This window comes from Drosophila arizonae, chromosome 3, assembly GCF_054131065.1.
Source record: "Drosophila arizonae isolate 15081-1271.41 chromosome 3, UAZ_ARI_1.0, whole genome shotgun sequence".
Classification (NCBI taxonomy): Eukaryota; Metazoa; Arthropoda; class Insecta; order Diptera; family Drosophilidae; genus Drosophila; species Drosophila arizonae.
In genome coordinates, this window is record NC_142923.1 from 17236610 (window position 1) to 17258422 (window position 21813).

The 21813-nt window shown below is 35.3% G+C and overlaps 1 protein-coding gene across 10 annotated transcripts in view; it reads left to right on the forward strand.

The window, feature by feature from the left end:
- The window catches only part of Wdr62 (WD repeat domain 62), a 76372-nt gene that overhangs the window by 24433 nt on the left and 30126 nt on the right, over positions 1-21813 (forward strand). For 4 of the 10 annotated variants that reach the window (XM_089464718.1, XM_089464717.1, XM_089464721.1 and 1 more), the window contains 2 exons: positions 10505-10644; positions 11492-11650. In XM_089464718.1, the coding sequence (XP_089320844.1) occupies positions 11573-11650 (78 nt within the window). In that variant the 5' untranslated portion in view covers positions 10505-10644; positions 11492-11572. Of the gene's footprint in view, positions 1-10504; positions 10645-11491; positions 11651-12608; positions 12786-14968; positions 15438-21813 lie in introns of those variants that run through there. The other 6 variants (XM_089464724.1, XM_089464725.1, XM_089464714.1 and 3 more) reach the window with 5 other exon arrangements.

Below are 21813 nucleotides of genomic sequence, written 5' to 3' on the forward strand. Positions count from 1 at the left end.
AATTTTTGGAAAAACAAGTAAGAAAGCTCTAGTCGAGACTGCTCGACTACGAGATCCCCTGAACCCTTGGAGCAATAGATATTTCAATAATTTTTCGCGTCTTTCAGCTTACACAAGAAACACGCACACACACACACACACACAGGCATACATACACACACACGCATACATACACAAGCGCATACACACACACATACACATACACACACACATACACAAACACATACACACACATACACAAACACATACACACACAAGCACCCACGCATAAACACGCATGGGCTGCAGTGTGCGCTTACTATGAGAACTTAATTGCTTAATAACTTTTTTTATGGACGTACGATCTTCATGAAACTTTCAGATTATGATTATAACATGGATTTGCATGTAATTGCCAAAGCACAAGTCTCTAGTATTTGAAATACGCTTTTTACAAAAGTGAGGGTGAGGGGGTGAATTTAAGGGTGGGGGGTAAATTTTAACAAAAACCGAAATTGTATAAATTGCATATAAACATACATTAAAAATTTGGAGACTCTAGCAATAAAGGTGTAGAAGATATAATTTTATAACTGGTTTTCGATAAGGTTTTTTATCGATAAAAAAAGATCGGGATGAGTTATCGAATTTTAATGATAAACTTGATATGCGCGCTGTAATTACGGACATTCTAAAAAAAATTTGAAGTCTCTAGCTCTTATATCTTCTGAAATCGACGCGTTCATACATACGGACAGACGGACAGACGGACAGGGCCAAATCAACTCAGCTCGTCACCCTGATCAAGAATATATATACTTTGTGGGGTCTGCCACGCCTCCTTCTCCCTGTTACATACATTTCAACAAAACCATTATACCCTGATTTCCCATTGAAAATGGGTTCAGGGTATAAAAATATGCTCATATATGTATATATATAGAGCAGCTGATATTATCCGGGACTTCCCTAACAATGTTAAATTATAATCTTATAATTTAATAATAATAAAACCTGAGGCGGTTATTCAATTTTTTAGCAAGGCTATTTAATACGTTAATTGAATAAAAAGTCTACAACATAAATATACAATATATAATTAATTTCTATTATATTAAATTCTATTATAGCTCTTATAAATATATATATAAAAAAAACAATATACATTTATTGTTTTTTTTTGATCGACTGTTTCCACTCCTCTATTACTTATGCAGTCATCTCTAAAATCAACATACTGATAATGGCCAAGGTCGTCATCGGCCTATATTATAAGAGCCAATAAAACGATTTTCTGGCTTCACTGGGCTATGACACACGCCGTATTTGCTATCCGGTGGCGCTTTCAGCTCTCGTATTCGTTTTCTGAATTTTTTGTTTTCTTTGCTGTTTGACAAATGTATTCTCCGAGTGCTATCGCTGACGCTTTGATAAGCGAAGCCCAATAATAAATGGCGAATGAGTTAATACCATATAAAAAAGTACAATTTGCAAACTCAGATAAGCAACTGGGGCGATGAAATGACGTCATTCTCTGTAGCAAAGGTTTTGGTCGTGTCTATTGAAAATGCTGCAGCAACTGGGCAAATGGGTTGTTTATGAGGTGAGGCTAGAGTTTTAAAGTTGAGAGTTGTATAATGGGTAAACAGAATAGAGTACAGGGTATACTCTATAGGGTATAGTAGGAAAAAAGATATACATCAATGGGTGGTTTATTCGGTAGTGTTATAGAAGTTCAAGTTGGGAGTCATGTATATTAATAGGTGACAGAATAGATATAGAATATAGTGGATAAATCTTTCTGTAAAAATATGTATGTATGTGTATTAACTGAAAATGTATTAAATATAATATTAAATAATATAATATTTAATGTATTGATTTTCTAATTTTCATTTAATATTAAATGCTTCCTAACTATTCTCTACTCTTTTCTCAAGGCAAGTCCCAATCTAGCTTTGTCTTAAAGATATTTACAGTAATCTGATTTACATTCTTGGAATAATATCTAGATAATCATATCTTAAGCTCGACTATGGTTAGATATATGAATTGCAATTCAAGCTTTCTTTATTAAAAATATGACTAGAATGTTATCAGAGTATTGTTCAGTCAGTGCGAGTCGTCTCTAAGGTTCTTGCTTGTTTTTCTTCTTTTGTTTAACATTTTCTATTATAAAACTCGCGCAGTTTCTTTATTTTATTATATTTTTCTTTTTTTCTCCATATTTTTCGCCGCTTCTCTTGAGCTTTTGTTTTTGCTGCGTCTACGTGCACAAAATTGTGCGTCAAATTTTTGCTCTAGAGACATGTGAGTGGAGTCGAGTTGGGTCTGAAGCCGTCCGTGGCTTTTGTCTGCGGTCTAGTCTTCGGGCCGGGCATTGAACTCTGCAAAATGGCAATGCTAATGAAACGAATAAAAACCGCAGAAATAATAGCTGTTAATGCTATTTATCATTTACATCTTTTAATAGGGCCTACTATATCTCTCACTCTTGGGCAATATGGAGGAGCCCCGAGAGGAATTCCATTGCAATTACAGAGTCGTTTTTTGCAAAAGACTTCCTTACAATTTTTATCCAAACATCATCATCCGTATGTGGGTACATTTTCTGTACTCTCATTGTCTGCGGATGTATTTTACTTTTCTACCGTCATGCTACTGTTTTTGGCTTATGTGTGTTTTTATCTACATTTCCCTACTAGATTGTATTTTAACTTTTGTTTTCTTTTGTTGCCGCATTAAGCTGCGGCTCGTTTTTACAGCGTGTGGCGGTGTTTCAACACCTTTTGCTAACACTGAGAGAAATCAACTGGGCATCGGGGCATCATTTAGATCTTCTATGACATATAATCTATTATTCATTTAGCCTAAAGCCAATATCTTAGACGGCTGCAGATAAAAATGATCATCAAAAATCTTTTAATGATCGACACATGGTAAAAATGTAGCTTGGCTTAAAAAAAATATATAAAAAAAAATGAAATGGTGTTGACGATGTGTGAAATGCTTGAAAAGTGGGCGACAGCATTCGTAAAATTAGCGTCTTGATGGCATTGCGTAAGAGATAAGTGGCTTGTTTTAAGTTTTTTTCTTTTGTGGATCAAGGCTTTAAATTAAAAATTTTTTTATATATTGGTTTCACAATATATAAGTACAGAGAAAATGTTAAAGTGATGAAACTGTTGCTCAGAATAATTTAAATTAAACAAACTAATAAGACAAGTAAGAAAGCTCCAGTCGAGACTGCTCGACTAGGAGATACCCTGAACCCTCCAAGCTGATATTCTAAACATTCTGCACTTCTTTTATGCACACATACATACACATGCATCCACACGCACGCATAAGCCTGCGCTCTGCTAACTGCGCAGTAAGCAGCGACTGCGCTTGGGCTGCGCTGCAGTGTGGGCACAATTATGCGAATTTATTTGTTAAATAATTTCTTTTGTAGACATACGATCTTAATGAAACTTTTAGAGCGTAATCATATGGTGAATATGTGTATATATTCCAAAGCTCAAGTCTCTAGTATTTGAAATACGCTATTTACAAAAGTGAGGGTGAGGGGGTGAATTTAAGGGTGGGGGGTAAATTTTAACAAAAACCGAAATTGTATAAATTGCATCTAAGCATACATTAAAAATTTGGAGACTCTAGCAATAAGGGTGTAGAAGATATAATTTTATAACTGGGTTTCGATAAGGTTTTTTATCGATAAAAAAAGATCGGGATAAGTTATCGATTTTTAATGATAAACTTGATATGCGCGCTGTAATTACGGACATTTTAAAAAAAATTTGAAGTCTCTAGCTCTTATATCTTCTGAAATCGACGCGTTCATACATACGGACGGACGGACGGACGGACGGACGGACGGACGGACGGACGGACGGACGGACGGACAGACAGACGGACAGGGCCAAATCAACTCAGCTCGTCGCCCTGATCAAGAATATATATACTTTGTGGGGTCTGCCACGCCTCCTTCTGCCTGTTACATACTTTTAACAAAACCATTATACCCTGATTTCCCATTTTCAATGGGTTCAGGGTATAATAACTGAATTATAACAGTCGATCATTAAAATATTCTATACTCTCTGCAATTCTTGTCTTGCCTTACTCTACTCTGCTTTTCTTTTCTTTATTCTATTCCCGTTGCCTCTTGTCATTTTACTTTCTTCACCATATCTTCTCTTTTTGTTGGCATCCCTTTTAGTCTCCCAGCATATCTTCCTTTCCATCTTCGTTTGTACTCTTTATATCTAATGTATCCTCTCATCATTTATTCTTGTTTTCTATATCCTCCTCCAGTTTTTATCTTTTCTATTTTATTATAATTGTTTCTCTTTTCATTTCATCTAGTCCTCTTATTATTGCATTATTCCTCTCTTCTACTCCTTACTTCTCCACTCTGTGCTCTCTCACATATGTTACTCGTATTTTCTCTCCTCCTCCTCCTGCTCACTTCTCTTTTCGATATCTTCCCATTGAGGCAGAGTTTTTGTATCGTCTTCAAAATGATATCTGGTTATTGTTATTGCATAATTAACTGACAGCTGTTTCTCTCAGTGTATTGCAACTATTTGCATATGGCAAACATATTATGCATTCCATTGCTAAGTTTTTGTTTTGTGCCTTGGTGCCTTTATCTCGACTCACGTTACTCTCTCAACGTTTGCACACACACGCTTGCATATACAGATGTGTGATACGTGTTGTTGCTGGATGCTGCCTGGAGCCTATTGGCAATCATTGAAAAGAAATGCAATCACCTTACCCAACATCAACATCGCGGCAGCGCCGCAGCGCAGCAGCGCAGCAGACACATTTGGTTGCAATTCATTTCACATTGAATTTGCAAAATGTGTTGTTGCCACAAGTGTGCGATGTGTAACGCCCCTCCGCTCCCCTTCTACCCCGCTCTCCTCGGGCCGCTAGTCGATGGTGTTGCTGCAACTTAACTGTATCATTTTATTAACACTTCAGGCGCCAAATTCGTGCAACGTGAAACTGGAATGAATTGCCGTGCCCAACCCATCCTCCTCTGCCTCCACTCTGTCCCATTGCGAATATCTTTCATTTCGAGGCACTTTTTGATTTCATCTTGCCACGTCGAGTCATTTGAATTTATCTGCCCTCTCGGCTGCAGCAACTTCGGCTCCTGCTGCTGCTGCTGCCGTTTATGGGGGGCGGTGTTCAGTTATTATGCTTGCTCTAACACTAAGCAACAAATTGAAAATTTTCAATTTCGGGCTTTTATTAAGATGGATGTGAATCGATAAGAAGAGTCATTGATGGGATGTAGCTTCTGGCATAGTTTGTATTATTAAAATATTATTGTATATATAATATACAATATTTACTTATAGTATGAACAGCAATCAACCGTTGCGGATGTATACAAAATGTTTGCCTCACATTACATTAAATAAATTAAATGTAGAGTGCAAGTATTGCGTATTTTCTATCCTAAATTTTTGTGGTTTTTATATTGTTAGTGTGACTGTCTCAGTTATGCATAAAAAAATAAAGTTAGTTAACTTTTGACAGCTGTATACAACTCGTGTCTAGAATTTGAATAAAGAAATATGGAATATTCCATATTCATGCTCAATTCCTTGTTAATTATCTTGCATATGCTAAATATTTTTAAAATACTTGTAAATAATATCATTTAAAAAATCTTAAATATTTTTATATATAACTCTAAATATATACTAAATGAATCAGCTAAGCAACTGTTTTTAGCCTGAGTTTATGAATAATTCGTTGGTAACCTAAGGTCATTAAACTGAAAAAAAAAAACGAAAATATATATAGAGATGTATGTAAATAAAAAATTTATATATATATGTGTATACAAATAAATATAGAAACAACTTTCGATATGCGGAAATGAATTTAATTTCTATGTTATATATGAATATAGACTTATTAAAAATATATCATTTAGTTAAAAAATTCATGAACTTGAGATCTCATAGTAAATATTTGCATTTGACTTCGTATTGGGCCAAGCAAACTTTCCACTTCATTACACTTTGCGAAAATGTTCGGTTCGAGTTCATTGATTTTTACATATTTTTTTTTTTTTTTTTTTTTTTTTTTTTTTTTTGTTCACTTTTAATAAAGTCAAAAAATGACAAATTGTTGACACAAAAATTCATTGAACTCGATACGCATTCGGTTAAAGTTCCCAAAGAGTCAAAAGCCTTTTCTGCCCAAGAAAAGTTTTTAATAAACGTTGACTCAGAAACTGAGCTTGCTACCGACTCTGTTGTTGCTCTGTCTCGCTCTCCCATGCATTATCTAGCTCCTTCTCTGTCGCTCTTTGTCTTTTTCTTAGATTTGTTAAATTATCCATGATTTTAATAGCTCTAATTTAAATTGACTTTTTTGGCAAATAATTTGCAATATTTGCCAAGCATTTGTCATCGTTTCTAGTTCTTGAAAAATCATTGGAGTGTTGGATTGGATATTCGCTTGACATCATTTTGATTCGGATTTACTTTACCTTTTTGAGTAAGCCTAAATGGTTGCTAATTAAACCATAATAATTGCAATCTTACGAAATTTGAAAAAAAAGTAAAAATAAAAATAAAAATAAAAATAAAACAACATAAAAAGAACATAGTATCATCTTTCTTTCCATTCGATTTCAGTTAGATTTTAGAACTGACAGGCAGAGGACTTAAAGCGGACTTATATAGCTCAGTCTGCCTCTCAAATAAATCGATAAGTCTGTGTGGCAGTTAGTTTATACAATCTTGCAGTTCTTTACTTAAACTTAAAAATATTTTAATGCTCAGAGTACAATTCATTTTTCGTGAATAGTTATTAATTGTTTTCTTTTACTAGGCAAAAGATGTATTATATATTTATAAATTTTTTGGCTAGTAAAAATGTGTAAAATATATGTATGTATAACCATAATACTTGAATATGTTAAATAATTTTGCTAATAGGAAATAATATTTTTAATAATATTCATAAAGAAAGAAAGAAATAAACTATGAACTTAATATCAAAATTTTCATTCATATCGAAGTATAATTATAAGAAGCACATGAAACGCGATATATTTAAATTGATTTCCATCACCAATAATATTTCCCATGCTTGGCAGTGTTTAGTTATTTTGCTAGAACTATTGCAACGAGCGTCGAGCCTCGACTCACGCCGTCTGTTCAGAAAAATCGAACATATTGTTGTGAGCCTCATGAAAAACATGAAAAAAGCTGCCACATATGGCACAATTATTTCGGACACCCCGCAAAGAACGAGTTTATTTATTTATTTTTATTAATTTTTTTTTTTTTTTGCATGTGGATTGATATGAGAATTTCGAGTAAACAACAAAATTTGTTCGCACACACTTTGCGGCACTGTTTGTGGGAATCTATGGGCAGCGCATGAGTAATTGATTAATGCCGTAACTAAACCAAACAATTATGGATTATATAAATGGGCTATTGGCAGCCTAGGCAGCTGTTGCGACTGTTCCGCCCACTTTTCAACTGGCAAAAAAAAGGGCTAGAGATTTGATGATAGAGGGGCAGCATCCATTCTACCGCAGCTATCTTAAATTATGTTTTTTTTTTTTTCGGCCTGGCCCATCTCCGTGTTTGAGGCGGTTGTAGCTTGCGGTTATTATTGTCAGCACGCTTTGAGAACAAGTTTTTCCATTGTGTGAGTCAATTGACCCAAATTGCGAAGCTCGAGCCGAGCTTTGTTGTCCGTTTGGTCTTCTGTGCTGTCTGGTCTCGGGCTGGCTGGCATTCTCTGCAGTCTTTTGTAGCAGACGTGTCGCTTTTGCTGTTCTTTTTCTTTTTTTAGTAGGTCGCATTTAAGACAAGTCGCTTGAACTTTGCCAAAAAAAAAAAAAACAAGTAAGAAAGCTCTAGTCGAGACTACTCGACTACGAGATCCCCTGAACCCTTGGAGTAATAGCTATTTCAATAATTTTCCGAGTCTTTCAGCTTACACAAGAAACACGCACACACACACACACACACACACACACACACACACACACACACGCACGCACGCACGCACAGGCATACATACACACACACACACACATACACACACACACATACACAAACAATTACATACATATACACACACAAGCATAAACACGCATGGGCTGCAGTGTGCGCTTACTATGAGAACTTAATTGTTTAATAACTTTTTTTATGGACGTACGATCTTCATGAAACTTTCAGATTATGATTATAACATGGATATGCATGTAATTGCCAAAGCACAAGTCTCTAGTATTTGAAATACGCTTTTTACAAAAGTGAGGGTAAGGGGGTGAATTTAACAGTGGGGGGTAAATTTTAACAAAAACCGAAATTGTATAAATTGCATATAAGCATACATTAAAAATTTGGAGACTCTAGCAATAAAGGTGTAGAAGATATAATTTTATAACTGGGTTTCGATAAGGTTTTTTATCGATAAAAAAAGATCGGGATGAGTTATCGATTTTTAATGATAAACTTGATATGCGCGCTGTAATTACGGACATTTAAAAAAAATTTGAAGTCTCTAGCTCGTATATCTTCTGAAATCGACGCGTTCATACATACGGACAGACGGACAGACGGACGGACGGACAGACGGACAGACGGACAGACAGACGGACAGGGCCAAATCAACTCAGCTCGTCGCCCTGATCAAGAATATATATACTTTGTTGGGTCTGCCACGCCTCCTTCTGCCTGTTACATACATTTCAACAAAACCATTATACCCTGATACCCTGGTATAAAAAGAAAGAAAGAGATAAGTTAAAGGGAAGTTACGACCGAGCCCATATATATAGCTGTACATCTGTATGCTTGCGTATATAAATTTATTATATTACGCATAAAGATCTCAGCTCACATTCATGAAAATGTGCTCATATCTAATTATATATAATTGTTTATAATTTTGTTTTCATTTAATTTATGAATTGTCAGCTATTTTGATTTATGGCCCCTGTGTGAATTTTGATAAGCAGCTAAACAGTTCTTTGCTATAGATAATTGAATGACCTGCTCCCCACTAAGCACTCTCTAGTTAGTCCAGTATTTAGTCTCGCTATGTTATCTAGCTTGTTATCTACTCGCATTCAAGTGTTGCAAACACTTTCCCAGCTCGTTGAGTGCTGCTGAAACAAATTCAATTTTGCAACTTTGCCTCGGAATCTCTTGAGTTATGCAAAGGAAAACTTGCTGCTAGCTGCTGGAAAACTTTAGCCGCAAATTTTCATTTTTCTTGTTCGTTACCGATGTTTTGTTTGAGGTTGCTCTTGTAGCACCTTAGCTAAGATACCCTGTGGGCTTTGTGAATGGATAAATAAAATATCAATTTTATGGCAGACTGATAAAAATATTTTAATAAATTTGTGCTCGTTAAATATATTATTATTTTATATATTTTAATATTACAATATTTAATTTTTTTATTAGTATTATTATTATTTTTATCTTTTTACTTTGTATTTATAATTATAAAACTATGTTTAATTTTAATTTAAATATTTTAAATATAGTATTATTTCAAATATGAATATTATAATATGTAACTTAATTTTATTTTATTTATTTATTTTTTTTTTGTTATTTACTTTCTATAACGTACTTTCTATAAACGTATTTTTAATTTTTGTTAGTTACTTAAGCCCAGGGTATCATCTAGTCAGCCCAGCTGCTAAGCCTTATTCTCTTTATTCCGACTTCGTTCACCTGCTTTGTTGGCTGCGTTCATTCAGTCATTCACTCATTGTTTTGCTGTCGCCCATAACAATAGGTGTTGCCTCTTGCTCTGGCTACTGCAACTGCCTCATACCCTGTAGAAATGAGTGACTAGTGTGCATATTGGCTGGTAGATACAACAAACATATTATGTATTTCCTGATTAGCAGCAATTATCTGCCCAAAATTTGCACTTACTGCATGCATAGAATTTAAAGTTTGAACTTTATCTTTAAGCTAGCTCCAGGGTATCTGCTGTTCGTGCACTCGTAACTAGTTCACTCTTATCGCTTTTTATTTATACAGAGCCTTAGCTTCGCTTGTGATCTACTTAAGTAAACAACAAGCAACGAGAAATTGCAATTGCAGTTGACAAATTCATCAGCTTATCATAGTTCTGTTGATTTCAGTATTGCTTTTTTTATCGTCTGAAACGTGCTTCTAGTTCGAAAACTAAATTGGGTATATATATGTATATATATATAAGTATATATTATATACATATTTATACTATAGATCCTTAACTTGACGTCACGTTCGTCGGAGACGCCAACAGAGCTCTGCCAAATTTGTTGCAGCTGCATAATGGAAATTGTATTGTTCCTCATTTTTGGGCTTAAAATTGAATCAACTTCCTGCATGCAAATGCATTAAATATTTTTATTTTCTGTTAATATCATGCAGAGAATTAAGTAGTAAAGTCTTTTAGGTTTTACCTATAAAACTTAACATTTTTAATATTTAAATTCGAAATTATGCTCTTTTTATTGCAGCTCTTAAACTATTCCTGCAACAATTGCTTCCAAATCAACTGAAAATTGCCAAAAAGCTAAGATAAATAAATCGTAGAGAAATACAACTGCCAAACATAGCGAAACTTCCGAAATGTGGAAACTTCAGACTATGAAAAAAAGTGAGTGAAATAATATAACATAAATTTAATTACAGTATTTATTACTACTATATGCATGCCACTTGATTCGTCATCAAAATATAATTATAACAAGCGAAGTCTGCTTGCTACAGTTTAAGAGTCATTGAATAGGAACACGACTAGTCTTATATGCAGTCTTATACAGCAGATCTTCCTTGAACTACATACATATATATGAATAAGCATTGGCATATATAAAATAAGAGTTGAATTCATTATATAAATGATATATTAAATATTGTTTTAATTTATAAAATTTTATAAGTTAATTGAAAACAAGAGAAAACTGCGATTGTGGATCGCATGCTATCAAAGTTCACAATCGTAAGTGAAAATATTCAAACTGTAGTTGAGACAACAACCATACATGTTCAGAGCGATAATTGAACGCATATAAGAGTTGTACTTGGGTGTCTTGTGGTGCGTGTCTTAGCTATGATATTAGCTAGTGTTTGTGATAGCAGAATTACAAGTAGTAAGAGTTCAAGCTGGTAAAGTGCGATATCAATTAGTATCAAAATTACTAGCTATAGTTTAATTAAGTAACTTATTAATAATTAATATTTTAATAGTTTACTTTAAGACGGAAAGCGTCACTCTTGCTGTCTTATACACAACTAGTGAGCTCGTATTTATAAGAATTTCAGTTGGGTTGCGTGTCACTGCTTAGCTAATGTGTGTGTATTGGCTAATATGCAAATAGTATAAGCTGCAAGAAAAGTGTATAAGTACTTTTTTATTTAATTAAAGTTTCTTAAGTATTTACTAAAAATATATTAAATAAATATCTTCATGTACTAATATTTTCTCTATATTTATCTTCTAGCACAAATTGCCTCGTAAATAATTTGGAAGATAATATTATACACACATTTAGATATACATCAAAGAGAGATCAGAGAACGCCATGGATGCTCCAGATGCTGGCCGCATTATACGTGCACCTGCGCGACGCAAACGCAACGACGAACAGCTAATGGATAGAGTAAGTCACTAAACTAAGTCTGTACAACTAAAAATATCGTAGATTTTGATATTTTGTCACTCGATTTCGTGGAGTTTTGATTTGATTTGCGTTCAGTTCGTGTCGTTTCATTGAACTCAGTCACGATCTATTTATGGGCGATCCAGTTTCCACGGCGGCTCGCTGAACGAGTTCCCGAATGCATAATTGGAATGGTAAAAATGAAAGTTATATTCAGTCGTAAAGACACCCGCTAATTCGATTTGATTGATTCATTTAAAATGCATTGGAAATTTGAAGAATTTCTGAAATTTACTTGCTCGCTCGACCCAGTTTCAAAACCTTATACAGACAGACTCACCACCTACGCGACCACCCACAATTGAATAAGTTCATTAACATGCTAAGTCCTAACTCCACCACACACCCCACGCACACACAATGCAACCCACAATTAGCGCGCATCAAGTTTCACGCAATTAAAACAGCAAAATAAAAAAGTAAATTATAAAGAAAGAAACAGACAATAACAACAATTAGTTGGTTTTATGTCAAGTTCAATGCACGAAGTCAGACGGACAGACGGAGCCACCCACCCACGCTCGATAACAAATGTGCGAAATATTATTAAATAATACTCCCAATCTTAAGCAATAAGCGAGGGAGCGCCTGAGCGACTTTCTCTCCGCAAGCAAAAAGCTTCGTCGTCTGACCTTTTCACCAAACAGACCAACTTCACCATAGCCGAACACAACAGCTGAGCGCCGCTCCAGCAGCAGCAACACCAACACCAACAACAGCGTCGGCAAAACTTTAACTGTGTATTTGAAGTTTGAGAGTCGGCGTCACGATCTTGCCGCTCTCTCGCAGCCGAACTAAATGTAGTTGTTGCTGTAGTTGTTTTGGTTTTTCAACGCCTGTTAGTTAATGCCTTTTACTCGCGCCTCTTTGCGCTCTTCGCGCTGCGCTCCGAGCACTGTCGCTGCGCCATTGGCTTGGCGCTGCCCGACACTCGCTGCGCTGTTTCAGTTACAATTTGTATTCCACTTGGTGCGCGGTAGACTCGCCGCGCTGCTCGCAAATCGCCGCGAGTCTAACTCCCCACACACCCACCGCATTGCCGTTGCTGACGCTGCTGCCTGGTGCTTGGTGCTTGGTGCGTTGTTGTTTCGTTACTTGTTGCAACTTTGCATTTTGCAACAAAAGTGCAGTAAAATTATGATGAAAATGAAATAACGGCACTGCAGAATTCCCAATTGGGCAGCAAATTGTTCGCCTTAATTACTTATGTAGCCAACAAATAAAGAAAAAGAATTGAAAAAAAAACAACTTGTGCGGCCTTCGGACATATTCGGCGCGTGTAATTCGGTCGACGTCGCTGTCGCCAGCGCAGCTGCCGTCGCAGTCATCGCTGGCGTTAACAGCGAATTATATTATACGAAAAGTCTCTCGCCCCGTTTAGATGATGACTGAAATTACGTGCGAGCAAGCCCAACCTCCCCCCGCCCCTCGAGTCGCGGCAACCCCTAATGTTTTAAGTCAATTATTTTGCAACAGATTTTGTTGTTGCTCTTGTCTTTCAATTAATAAAATGATTAGATCATTGTGGGGGACAAAGTTTCAACTGAAATGCAAAAACGGACCAAAATTGTTGAAATAAGCTCAATCTGAAATTCAAATTCCTCTGGCAAATTAAGTGCAAATTAACAAACTGAGAGAGAGAGAGTTAATTAATTTTGTTATACTATTTAAAACGTCTCTCTGGCCATACTGCTAACGTGCTATAATATTGTGCTGTTGTAATACTGTTATATGGCTATACTGTTGTACAATTATAATGTCATACTTTTATAGCATCGCAGTATACACATAGTATCATACTGTCATAATACTATATGTTAAAGATCTCTATAAAAGAATACTTTCGCTTTTCTGTTGACTTTTTGTATTATATATTCTATATAATTAACTGATGAGCTGGCCAATGTTAAATTACCTAATTTGATGACATAGATCGTGTTTTTAGTAGGTATATGATGTAATACACCGATATAGATAAGATTTTTGCGTGTTCTAGAGTGAGAATAAGCAAAACATCATGATTGCAGCAAATTATATAAAAATGTATAAATCTTTATCAACTTATCAATTTTTAAGTTGAGTATTAAACAAGTTGCTTTGAACTTAGCCCATGAATAGCTAATGTAATGATATTCATCCTATAATCAGCTTGTTCTATTCACCTTAAAAATAACCTTTTTGGAAATGGAATAGAACATATATGCATTTTATATATTTATTATATATATAATATATCTACATATTTATATAGACAACTTTTCATATTCGTATCGGCGGCGTATACTTAATTTATCATTAATTATTTACGCAGTGTTTATCATAAAATGATATGCTCGACGCACCTATAAATAGGACTTGGCGATAATGAAAACAGCAAACAGAAAGAAAACTCCAAAGTTGTAGAGAAATTGAAATCGAAAAGAACAGAAATCGAAGCGAATAGGCGGGCCAGACAGAATCCCCCAAGGGCGAAAACGCCCCCGAAACGTCAATGCAAAATTAATTCAAATTCTCAATTCGCCTGCAATCGAACAGCAAAACAAGCGAAAAATAGAAAAAGTAAGAAAAACAAAATAAAAGTCGCGCAATTGCTGCGTCGCTGCTCGCTGATAACGGCATTTGGCAGGCACTAAGAGAGCAAAGCAACAACAACAAGAGGAACAACAAGAGCAGCAGTAGAAACAAGCACATTAAAAGGTGATAAAAGATAGCGAAAAGAAAGGAATTATAAGAGTATTAATATTGAACGTTAGATGTGCAAGAGCGTTGGAGCTGGAGAGGAAGAGAGGGGAGGAGAGAGGGCCTTTGGTTGACTGTGACAAATGAAAGTGTGAGAGCGTGTCAACTAGCTGATGCCCTTCAGTAAGCGCTGAGCCGTCAGGGAAGCAACACGACTTTTGGACAGCTGATCGAAGCTGAAATAAAATCAAATTTGCAATGCAAGAATAAATTAAGTAGTTATATAGGTGACATATATTGTATGTATACATCTATGTATTCAAACTTGTTATATAGGGTGTCCCTTAGTCATTGTCAACTTTGTAATATTTATGCTTTATTTGTGGTAATTGGAACGTAACCCATTTGGCGGTTTGCCGCGCAAAAACATGAAAAGCTGCAGCTGTTTAGGGTCTAAAGCCAATCGCCGCCCCCTGCCCCAGCCCGTTGCGCACTGTCACGCCGCTAGGCACACACACACACACATGTACGTGTGTATATTTATTTATATATGTGTTCGTATATATTATTATTTAATAGAGGTGCCGCATAAAATGTTTTTACGGGCCGCACAAACAATTGACATTTTACATTCGAATGAAAGGCAAAGAGAGCAAACAGCAAAACGGTAAATGAATGCTGAACAATGTAAAGCGTCAAGTGCAAAATACAACAACAACAACAATAACGATAATAACAAAAGTGGAAAGAGAGTGAAAGAATTGTGAAAATCAACAAATCAGTTACAACAACAATAGAAGCGGCGCAACAACAATAACAATTGTTCCACATGCGGCATTTAATCATGACCCCAACATCGCTGTCGATGTCGACGCCAACGCTGTCGTCGCTGCATCATCAGCGCATGTCGCGGTCGCAGCTGCAGTTGACGCTGCAGTCGCAGTCGCAGTCACCATCGCCGCTAACGCCGCATTCGGCTTCTCCGTCATTTTTTGGCATACCCGGCTCTTCGCCGCAATTCCCCGCCAACTATGAGCGCAGCGAAAAAGTGAGTTGATTTCGTTTTTGTTTTTGATTTTGTTTTGTTCACCTCCCTCATTCAAAAATGTTAGTATAAGTGCGAGTGTATAGTGGGATATTTTTTTTGGCAACTATAAGAAAAGTGTCTAATAAAATATAATATATATTTATGATTTCTTATGAGATAAAAATGCTTTAAAATTGCAATTTTTTATCAATGCAATAATTAATATTTGTGAATACAAATTTATGTTTTCTCCATGACAATTTTAAATGTTTCTTTAAAAATTGTTTTACTAAGCCGAAAGTTGGCTTGGTTCAATGACCTTAACTCATTTCCCCGTTCATTTTGGCAACCTTTATTTGGGCTGCAAAATAATTTCACGCGTGTTGAATTTTGAATTATTTAAATTTTTTGCTAACGGTCATAGTGCGAGAAAGAGAAAAATAAGTATATAGAAATCATAAAAGATACAATATTTTTTAATTTTATTTAAAAGTAAAAAAAAAAAAATAGTAATCTTGAAGATAAATGCAATTTTTTTTTTAACTTTTTATTTTATTATTTATTTTTTACTATATTTTTAGATGTAATACAAGTTTCTGTAAATATTCTCTATTAAACTGATCACTAAAAGTTTTTGTGTTTATCTTTTAACTTTACATTTGAAATTCTCTTATTCCCATCTCATCTATCCACTTCTCACATTACATTTTAAACTCTTTCTCTCTGACCTTTAAGCGTGCACTCTGACATTGTATTGTTAGACTAATTATAAGCCAAGCTAACAAATTTGGCGTAATTCCTGCAGTTTATCTAAAACTTTAGCAATTAGAACAATTTTCGCGAGCTTTAGAAATTGCGTTGTGCAATAATTAATGAGGAACCGCAAATGGTTTTTGAGCGGGTGCTTTGTTTCACCTGCTTCACCTGCATCCGTTGGCCTTTCAAAGTTCAAGGTGAATCAAATGGCAATTTCGCATGCGATACTCGATTAGTTAGCATATATGAATAGGCACATATACATACACACACATACATGTGTTCGTGGCATTTTCCCTTTCATTTTCATTATGAGCAACTTTTCCAGTCGCTTTGCGCTTTTTGGAGCAGAAAGCATTAAGAAGAAGAAGAAGAAAAGTTAACGATTTGGTTTTTCCTGCGCATTTCTAACAGTATGCAGATAGTTTTTCCTCCTCCCCCATCTCCCCTCCGCCTGCTGCTCACACATCTCAAGCTGTTAATATTTTCTACACGAATGATGGACATAATTGCCATGCTCAGCTGTCACGCCCACCGCCCGCAACAGCAGCAGCAACAGTAACAACAACAACAATAATTGTTTTGGCCCATATGAGGCGGCTCATCTAAATGCAGCTTGGACATACGCTGCGAATGCATCGAAAGTAAATTGCAATGCAGCAGCCGTTACTCTAGCTCTGAGCTCTGCCTCATGTTGCAACTCGCTGGCTGTGCTGAGCGGGGAGAGTGAGGAAAGGCACTGCCTGAGATTTCCTTTTCTGTTTTGTTCTACTTTTTGTGCTGCTCTTGCCGCAAACAGTTGTCGCAGCTTCATCAAGCGCTGGGAAAGTGCTAGTCGTCCCATGGGTCCATTCGTCTCTCTAGTTTCTAGTTTCTAGATTGTCGTTTATGATGATGTTTGCCATTAGTCGCGCGACTTTCTAACGCTGCTCTAAGCAAAACCAAGCCATCAACTCTCGTTGCAAATATGTAAACGCTTCCAGCAAGCTCTGCACTTTTACCTGATCAAAAAGATTGCTTGCAAGAAATCGAATAGTCGATATATCCATTATATATATTATAACCTAAGATGGCATTAACAATGGGAATATTACACTTTTTCCATCCCTACTTCAGATAATATAGACCAGACTCTCGTCTAGGTCACTTCTCACTTCTTTTATTTAAAATTTTGTAAATCTTTCTTGAAGCACGAAAAAAGTTTCCTTTTTCAAATGGAAATTTGTTTAAATTTTTATAAAATTCTTTTGTTTATATTTACAGATTTGCATGGTTAGTTGCCTTTTCTTATATAACAATAATTTTATAATAGAATTAAATTGAAAACTGGGGAAGCTAGGTAGTATTACACCTGAATTTTGATGCTTTGCGGAATTAAATAAATATATTCATTACCAGACAGAAATATTTATGGGACTTTCCGCAAGTCATTTAAGACTCTTTGTGAGAAATTGGCTGACAATGTCCAACGGTTGCTTAGGCAATGAAAATCAATAACAAATCGATAAGCCAAGTCTGTACTTTAATGAATTGTAATATTTTTAGATGACAATTAATATTAATTGAATACACAAATATGTGAAAATTATATGCTTGCAGCTTTTGCAAAGGTAGATCAAAATTATTATTATTATTATTATTTTATTTTTTTTATATGAGCTATGAGTTTTCTATTTATCTCTTTTAAAATTTTGCTATATGTTCAAAAGGAATATCTCTTTCTAGTATTGCAATCAGCGAAATCCTTTGCAGTATTTAATTTCGATTTTCCGAATACATCATTCAGAGCCTGTTTTGATTAAAGCCTTTAATCACACAATTATTTTCGAAAACTACTCATTTAATGAACACTTAGCCACAGCCTAATCGCGGTGCAGTTTGTGTCGTGCTTAAGCGCTTAATAACAGAGAGGGTAGCCACGACTCTTGGCAATCATTTGCCATAAATGTGAGAAATCGAGTGTTTGCTCTAAACTCACTTAATCTGTAGATCGATCTGACTAGCTCAGTGGGTCCAGCTAGCACATTGCAAACTGGTTCCAACTACTCTCTACTACAGCAACAGTAACAACAATAATGTTGTTTCACTTTTCACAACGAGTAGGCCAAAAGCAAGCAGATTTTCTTACTTTGTCTTAGAAAGGAAATGTTGTGACTCGACCTCCATCTCAGCCCTCTCACCCGCTACTCCCAGCCACTTGTGACACTTTCTAGCATGGGCCACAGTTACCTTCCTTTTTGTTTAAATATTTAAATATTATATAGGAATATAGCTAATTTATGGATAATATATGATACAAGCATTTGTATTTAGTATAATATAAAAATATTAAATGCAATATATAAAAAGAATATTGATATTAGAAACTATTTATTACTAATTTTCTTATTGATAAATTTAAGGAAACATTCAAGTGAAATAAAGAGCGAAACACTTAAAATATTTTATTTTATTAAATTAAACAGTCAAATTTTTAAATTCAATATATGCTAAAATATGTTTCTACCTTTCTCTTCACTTTCAAATGCATTTTGAAAATTGTCAAATATTAAAACAAATTTTCAGTTACATATTTCAGTAGCAAATTTCTCAGCTTTCACTTCTCGGTTCTACCTTGTCTATACTTTTTAAATAGTGCCAGAGCAATTGAAAAGAAGTTTATTTATATACTCTTACATAAAATATATTTATCAAATACTGACTTCAGTTTGATGGCCTTTTCCTACTTAAGTTTTTGGCGTGGAAAACCAGACTCGGCTGCAGACTGGCTTGAAACAGAGACTCAACTGTTGGTGTTGCTTGTGTGTGTGTTGTGTGTGTATGAATGTGTGTGTGTGTTAAGTCGAGCGGCTTTTGGGCATGCAACGAGGGCAACTTTGGCTTTTTGGCAGCTTGGCTTGGTATCGAGCATTGGGCGCTGGCGCTTTTCATTCACATATAATTTATGCAAAGCTGCCGTTAGCTTGAAAAGGGAACCCTACTGCACAAGACTATAAATATACTTACATATAATTTATATGTATGCATGCATCAACGACAAACGTGAGATAATACAATGTGTCGAGGCAAGTCGCTGCAAATCGTGGCAATGGTAGCAATGTTTCAGTCTAGCCAAAGCCATTTGGTTAATGTCTTGCAACTGCACTGGCTTTTTTATGCATGCTGTCTCCCTCCCTCCTGCGTGTTCGCTCACTCTTAGTCACCCACGCTAAATAGCGACCCGCAGCAGCTTTTCAGTTCAAAATGCATTTGCCGATCGCATTCGTCCATTCGCGCCAGTTGAGAAAGTTGTCTCTCACACAGCTTGAACTGTTTTATAAATACTTTTGCAGCTACTTTCAAGTTGTTGGCCGTCAATGCATTTGTATACCCTGTAGATGCTAGTATTGGGTATATAATACTAGTCATATATCAATATCTTTTGTGATGCAATTAACTGGAAGTCGTGTATACCCTGCCCGCTGAAGAAATTTAAATTTTGGGCTAATACTCTTTCTTCTTTTATATTACTCAAGTGTTTGCTTGTAGTTTTATTGGGCTGATCTCGTTGCTAATTTTTGTGCATCGATGTGGAAAACGCTGTCCGCTTTGCCGGCAGCTAAATAACATAGTAAGTTTTCCCTTTTTGTTTCTATTTCCATTTTCCAACTACCACCTCTATGTTGGCGCTTCACGCGCACTCACCCATGCTGAAGGCCTTAGCTACTCATTTTCTGGATTGTAGTTTTCAAGTGAGACAAGCAGAAGACTAAGTGGGGGGAGGAGGAAGAAGAAATGGTGTTGTGCCATTAGCTAGATTTGTGTTTTAGCTTAGTTAAACAATGCTGCAGACACCTTGAAGTGAAGCTCCAAGATTTAAAGAGTCATAATTAGAGTAGAGCATCATGAAGCTACATAGTTTAAATATCAAATTAATCAGTTTATTTCATCTCAAGTAGGAGAGCAGAAAGGTGAGTGGATTACAGTCTAGTTAACGTTTTGAATGAGCTAAGTAGCTTGAATTAAGTGTTCTGTTTAATTGGAAATGATCTGTTTAATGTATATTTAGAAATTTTAATTTCTAGTTATTAAAAAAACATTTCTTGGATTTCTGAAGCAAATAAATAAATATATCAAATATATTCTAGTCAGCTATTCAAACAAATGATAAATTGTTAATTTATATATGTTAAATATGTTCATTAATTAAAAATTTAAATATTGTTACAATTTCGCTAAAGGCACCAAGTAACTTTCCTCGTTTTTGTTGTCCTGTGTCATGTTTAAACCTATTCAATTATGCTTCTCTTCGATATATCTGCCTGGGCAGGTACACAGTTAACATGCCATTAAATCTAATGATATAGCACGTAAAAAAGTCTACATGAATTTCTATAGCCATTTCTTAAGAAGCTTTGCGCTATGTTCTATGAATACAAATTCTGGAAAAATTCTGCGAAGGCACACTTTTTGTAATCGCCCAAATACCTAATTAGAGTAATGTTGTGTGAAGCAGTTAAGCAAGTTAACACATATATAATAAAGAGAGTGAGAGAGGGGGAGAGAGGTGTATACATAGATATATAGCTGTGTGTAAGCGCTTGTCGATCATCCAAATGCGTGAGACATTAAAAATGAACGAACGGTAAAATTCAGTCTGTGGGTGACCCCCGCTAAGCTCGCCGCAAACCTTAACGCAACCCAGACCCCATTAAATGTAAACTGTTGCACCACGTTCAGTTCTTGTTGTTGTTGTAGTTGTTGCTCGCTTTTTTTCATGGCGTTGTTTCCCATGTACTGGTAGGCACGACACAACCTACCTGGTCATAAAACAATGCAAAACAGTTAGACCAACAAATGACAGTGCGACAACAGGCAGACAGCGAGACGGAACGACAGAGCGACAGACGGACGGAGCGACAGCTCACACACATGCATCAAATTATAAACAGCTGTGGACACACAGCAAAAATCAGGCATAGCTCGAAATGTCAATGAACCGCTGTGCCAAATGGCAAAAACAAATCAGCTTGGAGTGCATTTGACAGGCCAAGAGATAGCCTGTAAATGTGGTAAACTGTCGTAAAATATCATTAACCTATATCGCAAGCAATTAGACGACAATGGCATTTCATATGATATAGGAGCATATTTTATATGTATTTTAATGCCACATATCCCATACATAAACATGTCCTCAATTTAGATTATGGAACATTCTAATGACCATTTAATAATATTGGACAATAAAATGCAAATATATGACAAAAGCCTTAGAAAAAGAGGTTGAAAAGTCTTAAGGCCAATGAAATCCTATTGAAATCGAACTTCTACGATGTCATATTTTTAATCTATGGATATAAATGCAATATTTAATTTTTGTATATTATTTTTATTATTATTATTATTATTATTATTATTTTATTTTTTATTTATTTTTTTTTTTATTATTTTGTATTTATTAATTTTACTTCTATTAAAAAAAATGTGTATATGTGATACCTTTAGTGGCAACTTAATCTTGCTTTATATATATTTATAATCTTGCTTTTTGTTTATATTTATATATTTATACTTTTAAACTTACTTAAGCAAACGTAATGCTAAATAAATGTAATACAAATGTTATTTGCTTTTGAATACCTAAAAATACAATTCACAT